This window comes from Siniperca chuatsi, linkage group LG21 (genome assembly GCF_020085105.1).
Source record: "Siniperca chuatsi isolate FFG_IHB_CAS linkage group LG21, ASM2008510v1, whole genome shotgun sequence".
Classification (NCBI taxonomy): Eukaryota; Metazoa; Chordata; class Actinopteri; order Centrarchiformes; family Sinipercidae; genus Siniperca; species Siniperca chuatsi.
Genome location: NC_058062.1, coordinates 4,049,689 through 4,061,291, shown reverse-complemented (window position 1 = coordinate 4,061,291; position 11,603 = coordinate 4,049,689). Strand labels below are relative to the sequence as shown.

The following is an 11,603-nucleotide window of genomic DNA, read 5'->3' as shown; positions in this document are numbered from 1 at the left end:
CATCACTGTAGTAACCAAATTACCAGACCAATGTGGTAAAACAATATGTGATTGTAGCATATTGGGAAAATGGTAAATACCATTACATGTCCTGCTGCCTAATTTAATTTAATTTGGCTCCTATTGTGTGTCCACCATTTTTATGCATATTTTTTCCATTTATCCTTCTCTTTTGTAAGGCACATAATGATGTTTGTAGTAATACCAGTACAGTATTAGTCGTTGTAGTTGTTTTTGTTTTTGTAGAAGTAGTATTTCTAATAATAGTAGCAGTTTTGCGTAGCTGTAGGTTATGAATGACATTTCTGTTTCTTAAAGAAATGTCCACACACACATGAACAGACTGTATGTCAACATTTTGCCATGCACGTCATGAGAAATATTCTGAATTGAGTAAACTCAGAGTCTCTTCAGTGTCACAGGCTGTCAGAATGGCAGCGCCGACCCTTTTTTTCACTCAGTTGACACTCAGTTTGCTTCCTGTACAGCCGTCAAACGCTCTGCACCATCAACAACATGGCCTTATGCAGAAAAGACAGCTTCCTCTGGGGGAAAGGTATGCTTTTAGTATTCTTTTTAATCATTACTTTGTATTGTTATGGACAGCTGCTGCTAAAAAACTAAATACAGAGGTTGTTGTGAGATGATTTAGAGTATTACTAGTCAAATCATTTATGTGGTTTAGTCTATAGAACTCACTTAAAATGCTGCTAATTTAGATTTTGTGGGTTACAAACTTTTCATTGATGTTGACTAAAGTATCTTCCTGTATGTTTTGCTTTTATATGGAAACAACACATATTTGACAGTTCTGTTATTCAATTCAATTCAGTTCTTTTGTATCATTTGAGATCTGTGATACACGATAATTTGTTTACCCAACACTGGAACTTAACATGCTATTATTATGCTGCAAATCATCTTCCCGGACAAAGCCATCCACAAATTAAGATGAATTGTCCTTTAATGGCCATACTGCACTCAAAAAATCCACCATTAAAAAGAGGAAGGGAAGCTGCTGTTTGCAGCCCTTTTTTCTCTCATTCATTGACCACTTCTCTAACTGGTGAAGGATGAAGTTGTGCTGGTCTGTGAGAGCGAGCTTAGGTGTGAGGAAGGTTGTCATGACAGTCCATAGTGCTGCATGTCAGCTGACTGCTTCATCAAGTATATGCCACCATCCTGAACTGTACTTGTCTCAGAGGCTTGTTGTCGCCCCACAGCTCCACCGAAACTCCCCCCAGGAGAGAGGAGGCAGGGTGAAACCATCAAGATCCACAAGTTTGAGCTCCTGGATGACATTCAGGTACTGTGCTGAATAAATCCTTCCAAGGTCTGACATTAAGATAGCTCATTATTCTCTTCTGTGCACCCACTCCTCGCAGCCTCAGCAGAGCTTTGTCACAGCTCACAAAGGTATTTCGTTCACCAACTGCTTAATTGAGATATGAAGGATTTTAAAGTTATTTTATAACTGTTGGGGACAAAGTGGCCCTGAGTCACGTACCACTGAGTCTGCTGGTGTCTGTGATGTAACACAAAAACCTTGGACCCAACTGCTGACATCACATCTCTCTTTCTCAACTCCCTCTTTCAGAAGCTGAGATTGGAAATCAATCGCGTCATGCCAGAAATCCACAGCCCTGAACTGAAGGAGCAGAAGTGAGTATGCAAATTTAAAACTAGCTCCACCTCACATTTTTAGAGCAGTTCTCCTATGAGTCAGAACAGCCTCTTCTTCTTATTTAAGTGACACTTTGATGCAGTTCAGACTCCCACACCACACGCAACAGCCAGTTTGACAAAGTCATGCAAGCAGCTTTATTGTTTTTTATTTTTATTTGCTTGAGTCAGAAGTCAAAATAGTTTCCATTAGATGCTGCCTCTGCAGTTGAAAGTATCTTTGAACCTGCTACTCAAACCTTTCAACCTGATGTTTTTAAACCTTTTTTTTTCCCATGAAAATGCTTCTCATGCAATGGTTCCTGGCCTTTTTTGTGCCCCCACAGCCCAGTCAGATGAAATCAAGTATCGTAGAAAAGGTTTCAGTCGTAGTCACCTGGACACTGTTTTCAGAATCAAGACGTTTCGGCTCCCATCCGGAAGTCATTCTCAATTGTGAATGACAATTAAGGTGAATGACAAAAGTCATCTGGACACTGAAAACAGTGTCCAGATGACTACGACTGAAACCTTTTCTACGATAGAACACTCCTGGACGAATGAGGGACTACACCGTCTTATGAAATCAAGTACCCATCCATGCAGCCATTTATTTCAGCCATTTATCCATGACTATAAGCTAATCATTTCAACCTGATTTCAGCCATTCAGCCATTACTAGTTCTCACGCACTTTGAAAAATGGTGTTCAGGTGTTACAGCTGACTCAATATGTGGATATATTTGTTATTCAAATTGTCATTAATTTTTCTTCAGATTAGTTGAGCTATGCACAATCTTTCCACATACCCCCAAAGTAACACACTGTAGTCACTACAGTATGTCCGAATTTTGGAGGAGAAAGTGCGGCCATGCTGTCATGTACTGCAGCTCTGAGCGTAACAAAGCACAGTTACTGAGCACTGTGACAGAAATTGGAAAGAAAATGGTCTTGTGACATCTTGAGAATGTGTGCATGTGGCTGTCGAACTACGTATCTGGACTTCCTGTTGCTTTTGTCGCTGCTTTCAGGGGGTGATATGCAAGTGATATTTTGCTATAACTGTATTACTGGCATGATAAGTTGGTCAGTAAGGCTGACTGCACCCAAACCCCAACAACCACAACTTGATAAAACACACCCTCATGCATCATGGAGACAATGTTCCCAGAAGTTTATTTTAGTGACTGGCATACCAAATCATTTCTGGTTCAGATCTCTCAAGTGTGAGAAGTTGGTCTTTTTTATTTCATAGCATTGCCGATTGAATAATAAGGGTTTCAAACTCTCGGCCAGGTAAAATAGTTAGTCTGATGACGTCATTTTGAGCTTCAGTAACTTGTGAAGGTTTTGAGTTTGACGTTTCTTTATTATTGCATGTCATGCACATAAATATACCCAACCAGCAAGACTCAGCAAGTTAATGCTGTATAAACCAGATCAAGGTTCAAGGGCTGCACAATGAAATTAAAGTTGTAGCCCCCTTCACGCTACACACACAGAACACACATACAAATATCCAAAACCAAAAAATATCCACACATTTACAAATACATTATAAACAGTCCAAACATATATAAAGAATACTTTCACATAGGAAAAAGGAAAATACACAGTTTATTGTAAATGTAGTATACGCCATATAATTATAAATACAACATACAAGAAAAGATAAAGAGAAGATCTAGACCAAGTAAATAGTCCAACTTGCTGTAGTTTTTGATACAATAAACACGTTATCTAATTTTGAACACCTGTATTTGTCATTTAATTTGTCATTGAAAATATCATTAACTGAATATCTGAAAAAGTCTCTATATCAGTTTATAATGAAAATTGTTGTCTTGTCTTTTGTTGCACTAAAATGAACAGGAGATTCTTACGTGGGAAAAAGAAATTCAACATGGACCCCAAAAAGGTGAGTTTATACTGTATTTTTGTGTATATAAACAGGAAAAAGAGGATTACATGGTTATAGATCCAGTTGATTACTTCCTCTGAAGGTATTAGATGTTGGGAGTGTCTGGGCAGGGTCATTTAACCTGCTACATACAGTTTGTGCAGCCTCACCTGACCAACACACAACCCTTTAATTTGGTCACCTGTATACCTGAACACAGAGCACACAGTACTTTCGTAGAGATATCTCTAAGTGTGTAACATCACCTTTGGTTCTGACATACTACATATCATTTGACAACTTTGTTGACAATCAACAGTTTATGTGGAAACACACTGTTAATGTGAGTCACAGTAAAGTTACAGTAGGTGAAATTTTACTTTCATTCCCTTGCCAGATAACAGCGAAGAGCGATGTGTGTGTGATATGCAGTGCAAACTGTGCACAGACACAGACGATGACAGAATAGCGAGAAAAACCACATCCTGTTCCCTGAAGTGGGGCAGAAGCGCCACTTCACCGCAGCAACCTTCGTCTTTTCGTTCCTTCCTCTCTGCGTCCTCGGTTAAAAACTGAGTCCCTCGGCCTGTGACCGCTCTGCGCTCAGGCCTGAGGACATGCACGAGTGGGAGGATGAGAAGTTTTAAGACTTCTCGGGGTTAAGAGTGTGTTAAAGTGCAATTGATTTGAAGAACTACTCAGCAGGAGTACACGCTCAGAAGAAAGGGTCATATTTTGAAGATTTGGCTCTGAACACCCTTTGAGATTTACAGACAGCAGCATGCAATATTCATTAAACCTTCCTCATCTTCTGCTTTCGTGATTAATGACGACAGCAACTCAAAAGGAGAAGGCGATAACTTTCTTGATTATCAGCCCACAGAGTTAGCAGCGCTGATAAGAATTAAACCGAGCCGACATTTAACATGAAAGCTTTGCTGTGGTATTTATTTTGTCCTGCAAGTCGAAACACACATATAAAACCTTTGATTAAATGAGTGAACGTTTCAAATTTAAACACTCTTCTCTGTTTCAAACCAAATGTGCCGATTGCACCCTGAACAACCACTCTAAACAACAACCACATAAAACACAAGTTTCTGTGCGTAAACATGGACATTACTGATTTGCTCCTAATGCTCCTGGTTTCCAAATACTTTTCATATAAAGTATATGAACCCTTGCTTCAGGGTGTCCATTACCTGGTCGAAAATGACCTGCTGGAATGGCGAGCAGAGTCGGTGGCAGAGTTTCTTTACAAAGAGGAGGGACTGAACAAGACGGCCATCGGCAACTTCTTGGGAGAAAGGTACTGTATGCACACAAGTGATTTGGAAATTAACATGTGGATGTAACTTGGACACGATCAAACTCTCATACTCTCTCAGAACAACACTTCTGCCATGGTGAAAAGGCCAGCTACCCAGGGAGGTGGGGTGAGAAGCTGGTCATCACAGAGAGGCGGGAGAAAGCAGAAATATACACTGGTACAAAAGATCACTGAACAGACAACAGCAGTGGTGGAAGAAGTACTCAGATCCTTTACTTAAGTGAAAGTACCAATACAACAATGTAAAAATACTCCTTTACAAGTCCTGCATTTAAATCCTACTTAGTAATTATTATAGTATTATCAGCAAAATATTCTTAACGAATCAAAGTACTCGTTCTGCAGTAAAATGTCCCCTGTGACTGATGTATTATTCTATCTGACATTATTAGATTGTTAATACTCATGCATCAATGTTAGAGCAGCATTTTACTGTTGTAGCTGCTCGAGGTGGAGCTAGTTTTAACTACTTTATATACAGTTAGCTAGTTTAATCCAGTGGTTCCCAACCTAGGGGTCGGCCCCTCAAAGGGTCACCAGATAAATCTGAGGGGCCGTGAGATAAATAATGGAAGAGGAAAGAAGAAAAGTTCTGATACACAAATCTGTGCTCATTTTTTTATTTTTCTCTTTTTTGTGAAATATTAAATAATCTGAATAGCTGCTTATCCCAACAAACCAACTCCCAAAAATCCCAAAACGTTAGTGGATGGAAACGCACATTAATTCTCATTTTCTCTTGGGGATTATCTCAGAGAGAGAGAATTTAGTCAACCTGGAGGGGATCCTTATCTAAAAGCACAACAATTCCCATATGTGGGGGAATTTAATTTAATCAATCTTCAGTTTCTCCATTTCACTGTTTTCAAACTCTCTGAATGACACATCTGTTCTGAGAGAGTATACAATGGCCTTTAGTTTTATTATGTACCTCACATTTTCAATTAGGTGATTTTTATGATTATTTTCATCATCTTCAATTGTCTTGATTTTCCCACAGGGAGGAAATGCACCTGGAGACACTGAAAGCCTTTGTGGGCCTGCATGAATTCTCAGACCTGAATCTGGTGCAGGCGCTGAGGTTTGTTTTACAAAATAACTTCTGCACGCAAGCAAGTGTGAAAGTCAGCATGAAATGTTGCAGCAGAGGTTACCTTTAGTCTTGTTTTTCTGAAATCCTCCTCCTTCTTACCAGCATGTGCTTGACATTGTGTGTGGCGTTTTTTTTTAACACCTCTGCCGTCTTGCAGGCAGTTTCTGTGGAGCTTTCGCCTCCCGGGAGAAGCTCAGAAGATTGACAGGATGATGGAGGCATTTGCAACTCGCTACTGTGACTGTAACCCAGGCGTCTTCCAATCCACAGGTACGAACACAAAGAGACTTTGTCTCGCCTGATTCACTCTCAGGCAGTCCAATCAAAAAGGCATCACTGTTTCATTAATTTCATAGATTTACAAAAGAAACCTCTACATGACAAGTTATCTGCTGTTAAGAAGAATCAAACATGAGTGAAGCCACAATAACATCTTGTCTCTCCCTCACTGATTAGAGTAAACAGATTCTTCAATATAAGTGTTTTTGCTCAGGCAACACTTAGAAAAACCTATTATTTTTAATGGATGCAATTTATACAGCTGAAGCAGTGATAACAATGCACAGCTGTGGTTTTCTGCATTATGCATGTGTATATATGTTTGTGTGTGTTGTGTGTAACAGACACATGCTACATCCTGTCTTTTGCCATCATCATGCTCAACACGAGTCTCCACAACCCCAGCGTGAAAGACAAACCCAATCTGCAGCAATTTGTTTCCATGAACAGAGGAATCAACAATGGGGAGGACCTGCCCACCGAGCTGCTCACGGTCTGCTACTAACACCAGTTACTAATGTCCTATTCATAATGATAAACTCATGTTTGTCACTAAACTAAATACAATCGCTCAAGAACTGTACTTGTGACAATGCTAACATGCTGATGTTTAGCAGGTATAATGTTTACAATCGTAGAAAAGGTTTCAGTCGTAGTCATCTGGACACTGTTTTCAGAATCAAGACGTTTCGGCTCCCATCAGGAAGTCATTCTCAATTGTGAAAAAATGGGACGGGAACTAGAAATTTAAGTTACTCTGTGTTAAAATTTAAGCTACTCTGTGTAAAAATGGCTTCCTTGACACCCCGTTTAAACCAACAGCCTGGTTGGTTTGAACGGGGTGTCAAGGAAGCCATTTTTGTGAAAAAAGAAAACCCCTCTTTGAACAGAAATGGTGGTCTGAGATTCAATCTGCCCAAAGTCTATCACAGTGTATTAGCACCTTGGTCACGCCAATCATATGCTAATCAGGTACTTAACAGTGATGAGGGAGGTGCAGCCTGAAAACAATAGGCCTGATTACTGATTACTGGGCCATCATGGAAACAATTAGGTCAGTTTCAGGTGAAACTAGCTAATCAACAGATACTCAGGTAGATTCCTTCCTGAGGGCAGGGCTTATGTAACACAGAGTAGCTTACATTTCTAATTCAGTCTGGACCAAAGTGCTGGACCGAACGGCTGACATTGCCATCCATATTCAAAATATCAAAAAATCTGAAGAGAGAATTTTGTTAACCTGAAGAATCCTTCAACTATGTGACTCATGAAAATCCCCAAATTTGGGTTTTAATTTAATTTACCTCCAGTTAGGGGATTTTTATTCTTTCATTATCTCCAATCGTCTGGGTTTTCACTCTAAGAATGAATGTTCGTCTTTTATTTTTGAACTTTAACTACTATCTGGCAACTTTTAAAGTGACAGTTCACCCCAAAATCAAAAATACATATTTTTCCTCTTGGCTGTAGTGAGAACTATTTTCTTTCTAGCGATAGCTCCTACATGAAACTGCTCACAACAAAGTCTGTGGATTATCTTGATTAACCAGGTCATGATTTCTGGAAATGTTTTTTTTTTTTTGGCGCTTTGAGCACCACAAGCCGAGTTCCATATAGTCCCATTGTATTCAAAAAATGCAGACATATCTATGGCCGATATCTCCAAAACTCAGCACCTCACACCAAAACAATCTAGATGGATAAATAGTAAGTAAAATGTTTAATGCAGGGATTTCCCCTTGTGGTATTTTTGTTATTTCCGAATAAAATGACTTGAATCCTTCTTCCACGACTGTCTAAAAGAAAGGTTGAAAATCTAAAAAATAATATAGTCTACATTTGAAGTTGAAACTGACTGTCTCTCCTGTCTTGAAATGTCTTCCAGAAACTGTATGCGAGCATCCGCAGCGAGCCCTTCAAAATCCCAGAGGATGATGGGAACGACCTCACACTGACGTTTTTTAATCCAGACAGAGAAGGCTGGCTCCTTAAAATGGGTGAGGTGACGATTTTTGTACCACACAGAAAAATCTGAGTTGTGTACAGGCTTTCAGAGGACATTACAATGAAACAGAGTGTATCTCTGCCTCTTTTTCCCTAAATGTTTGTTTTCTTCGTTGAAGGTGGCCGAGTTAAAACCTGGAAGAGGAGGTGGTTTATTTTGACAGACAGCTGCCTGTACTACTTTGAATACACCACAGTAAGTATCTGTGTTTCTGCTGCTAAAAAGCCTTTACGTCAACAGAATATGGAAATGTCAAACATCCCTCTGGTAGTTGAAAGGTTAAATCTGTCTTTAATGTCCGTCTCCTCCTCCAGGATAAAGACCCAATCGGGATTATTCCTCTGGAGAACCTGTGTGTCAGGAAGCTACGAGACACAAGCAAAATGGTAGAGTATCTTTTACTTTTGGTATCACAGTGTTAAGGAGTGCTGAGCTTCCTCACACAAATTATCTGCTGCCACAGAACTTAAATGAATCACACAGCAGCTGCTGAATGAATTTCTAACAAGTGTTCAAAACATTGAGTCACGAGGCTATCAGAAGACCATTCAAATAAACAGTCAGCATATGTACACAGTAACGGTGCTACATGTGTGTCTATGTGTGTGTTTGAACAGTATTGTCTGGAGTTATATAACCCCAAAGGACAAAAGATCAAGGCCTGTAAGACGCAGAACAAGGGCAGAGTGGTGCAGGGTAAACATCAGTCCTATAAGCTCAGTGCAGCCAGTGCAGAAGAACGGGACACCTGGATAGATGCAATCAGGTGAGAGCTGTTGATGCTGTGGAGAACACGTGGGAGGCCAGGTGCCTTCAGTGAGTCATGTTTGTCAAGGCTGAGGCTGGAACACAGCAGCAAAGATGATCAGGATAAGATCATCTGACCTTCAGAACTACAGATTTTCTTACATTTAAAACAGCTTAATTTTATTTCTTGGCTGGCACCAGTACTTTACTGAAGTCTCAGCTGGTTGCCAGAGCCAAGAAATAGTACGATGCATAAACGGCATAATGACATATTTAACAAATGTGTTAATTGGTGAACTAGAGCCAGGCTAACCGTTTCCCCCTGTTCCCAGTCTTTGTGCTAAGCTAAGCTAACTGCCTGCTGGCTGTAGCCTCATATTAAACAAACAGATATGAGAGTGGTGTCAATCTTCACATCTAACTCTCCACCAGAAAGCAAATAAGTGTATTTCCCAAAATGTCAAACTATTGCTTTAATTAATGCACGTTTGGGTAGGTTTTCCATGGATCCATTTCTGAGACTCTACGTAGTCGATTAATCAAGAAATTAATCAACAACATTTTTGATAATCAATTATCTTAGTGATCTCAATGATCTTAGTGCGCATGCGCCAACGTGCATGCTGCATGTTGCCGTAGCCAAAGAGTTTCCCCTCGAGGATCAATATAAGTATATAAGTATTTCTGATTTCTGATTTCTGATTCTGATTAATCTGAGTCTACAGCCATGCTAACAGCTCTTCAAGGCTGTACAAAGGCACAGGGGTACTTTAAGCTAAATGCTAACGTCAGCATGCTAACATGCTCACATTGGCAATGCTAACGTGCTGATGCTAAGCAGATATAATGTTTACTATGTTCACCATCTTAGTTTAGCATGTTAGCATGATAACATTTGCTAATTAGCACTAAACACAAAGAACAGCTGAGGCTGATGGGAATGTCAGTTTTGCAGGTGTTTGGTCATAAACCAAAGTATTGAACAAATTTAAATTTTGACCTGATGATGGCGCTAGAGGAAAATTCAGAGGATCATCAAAGTTATTACAATTCATCCTGAGGGGGACATGACTGTCTGAATTAAGTCTTATGGCAATCCTTTCAATAGTTGTTGGGATGGAGCTAAAAATACCAACCATTTGCAGGTTCCAGTTGAAATCAAGTAATTTGAAGACGTCCCCTTGGGTTCTGGGAAATTTGTAACATATTTTCACAGTATTTTATTGAGTCAACAAGGGAATTAATCAATGGAGTGACAGACAGGCAAAAATGAAAAAACTACTGCTGTGCTATTACTCTTGATGATCTCAGCTTCAAACTGAATCTTAATCTTCTCTTTCAGAGCGAGTATCACCAAGGACCCTTTTTATGACCTGGTGACTCTACGAAAGAGGAAGGTCATTAGCAACACTTCCTCATAGCACCGAAACACAAGATATCAGTAGAAACAACTGAGTTTGGATCCTGGACGGGTTTTTTTTTTTTTTTTGGATGAATAATCCTGTGATTTTATGACAGAGACTGTTCAGGAAAAACAAAAACAAAACTTATTCGCACAGCATTTCACAGAAATTGGGAACTAACGCTTGTGAAAAAGTGCAAAATGAAAAGTGAACTATTTGTGGCTTGCAGTGTAAAGTCGTCACGTTACTTCTGCAAACTGCATGCACTACTGCTCTGACTTCAGGGGCTGACCATCCTACTGACAAACATCTGCTGCCGGGGCGGGGCCAGAGGGATGCCTGGTGCCCCCCTTACCAGAGTCAGAAGATGATAGGTGGTTGGCTTGTTAGTATCATGGATGGATTACTGAACAGGCCTACTGGGTGCAGGTCCAGGGCCCCTTCAACTGAACCGCTAACATGTCTTGCTGGAAAGTCAATCAACCACAAAACGAAACAAAATGACTAGCGACGCGAAATGAAACAAAATGACTAGCGACGCAAAATGACTACAAATACGCAAAACGACTAAATAGACATAAAACAACCACAAAACGACATAAAACGACCACAAAGACACGCAAAAACGACCACAAAGACACGCAAAAACGACCACAAAGACACAAAATTACTAAGTAGAAATGCAAAACAACCGCAAAGAGATGCAAAACCCCAAAGAGACACAAAACAACCACAAAGAGACGCAAAAATGTCCACAAAGATGCAAAATGACCCAATAGAGACGTAAAACGACCACAAAGAGACTCAAAACGACCATAAAGACGCAAAACGACTAAGAAGATACACAAAATGACTACAAAGACAAAGTGGCTGCATTGTTTGCAGTCGTTTTGTGTCTCTTTCAGTCTGTCTTCCTATGTAGGAGGGCTGGGGGCCTTTTACATGTCTGTGTCCAGGGGCCAGTTGTGTTATAATTATAATAAATAATGGCTGTAGTACTATTTGTAAAAGCTGTAAATAGCAGATATTAATTTATATTATTTCATATTAGAATATAGTTGTTTATTTGACATTCATTTATTACATTGAATAACCAATGTCGCCATTAATAATGTACAGTTTATAACTGCCAAGAATCGGGACCTGCAGAGTTCAAGTGTAAAGGTTCAAATTAAAGTCTTGCT

General features: G+C 39.7%; 1 protein-coding gene across 2 annotated transcripts; it reads left to right on the top strand.

Annotated features, from left to right (window-relative positions):
- The first annotated feature begins 432 nt into the window (after positions 1–432).
- cyth4a (cytohesin 4a) lies at positions 433–10,441 on the top strand. Of its 2 annotated transcripts, XM_044181406.1 has the most exons (13): positions 433–556; positions 1,224–1,306; positions 1,598–1,662; positions 3,535–3,580; positions 4,753–4,871; positions 5,893–5,973; positions 6,143–6,255; positions 6,609–6,757; positions 8,150–8,261; positions 8,388–8,464; positions 8,584–8,655; positions 8,887–9,035; positions 10,359–10,441. In XM_044181406.1, exons 1-13 carry the CDS (start codon positions 517–519, stop codon positions 10,435–10,437), a joined length of 1,185 nt encoding a protein of 394 aa, XP_044037341.1. In that variant the 5' UTR covers positions 433–516; the 3' UTR covers positions 10,438–10,441. The 2 variants fall into 2 exon arrangements, with proteins under 2 accessions (XP_044037341.1, XP_044037342.1); XM_044181407.1 differs by lacking the exon at positions 8,887–9,035 and having other exon boundaries at positions 489–556.
- Positions 10,442–11,603: the final 1,162 nt, after the last annotated feature.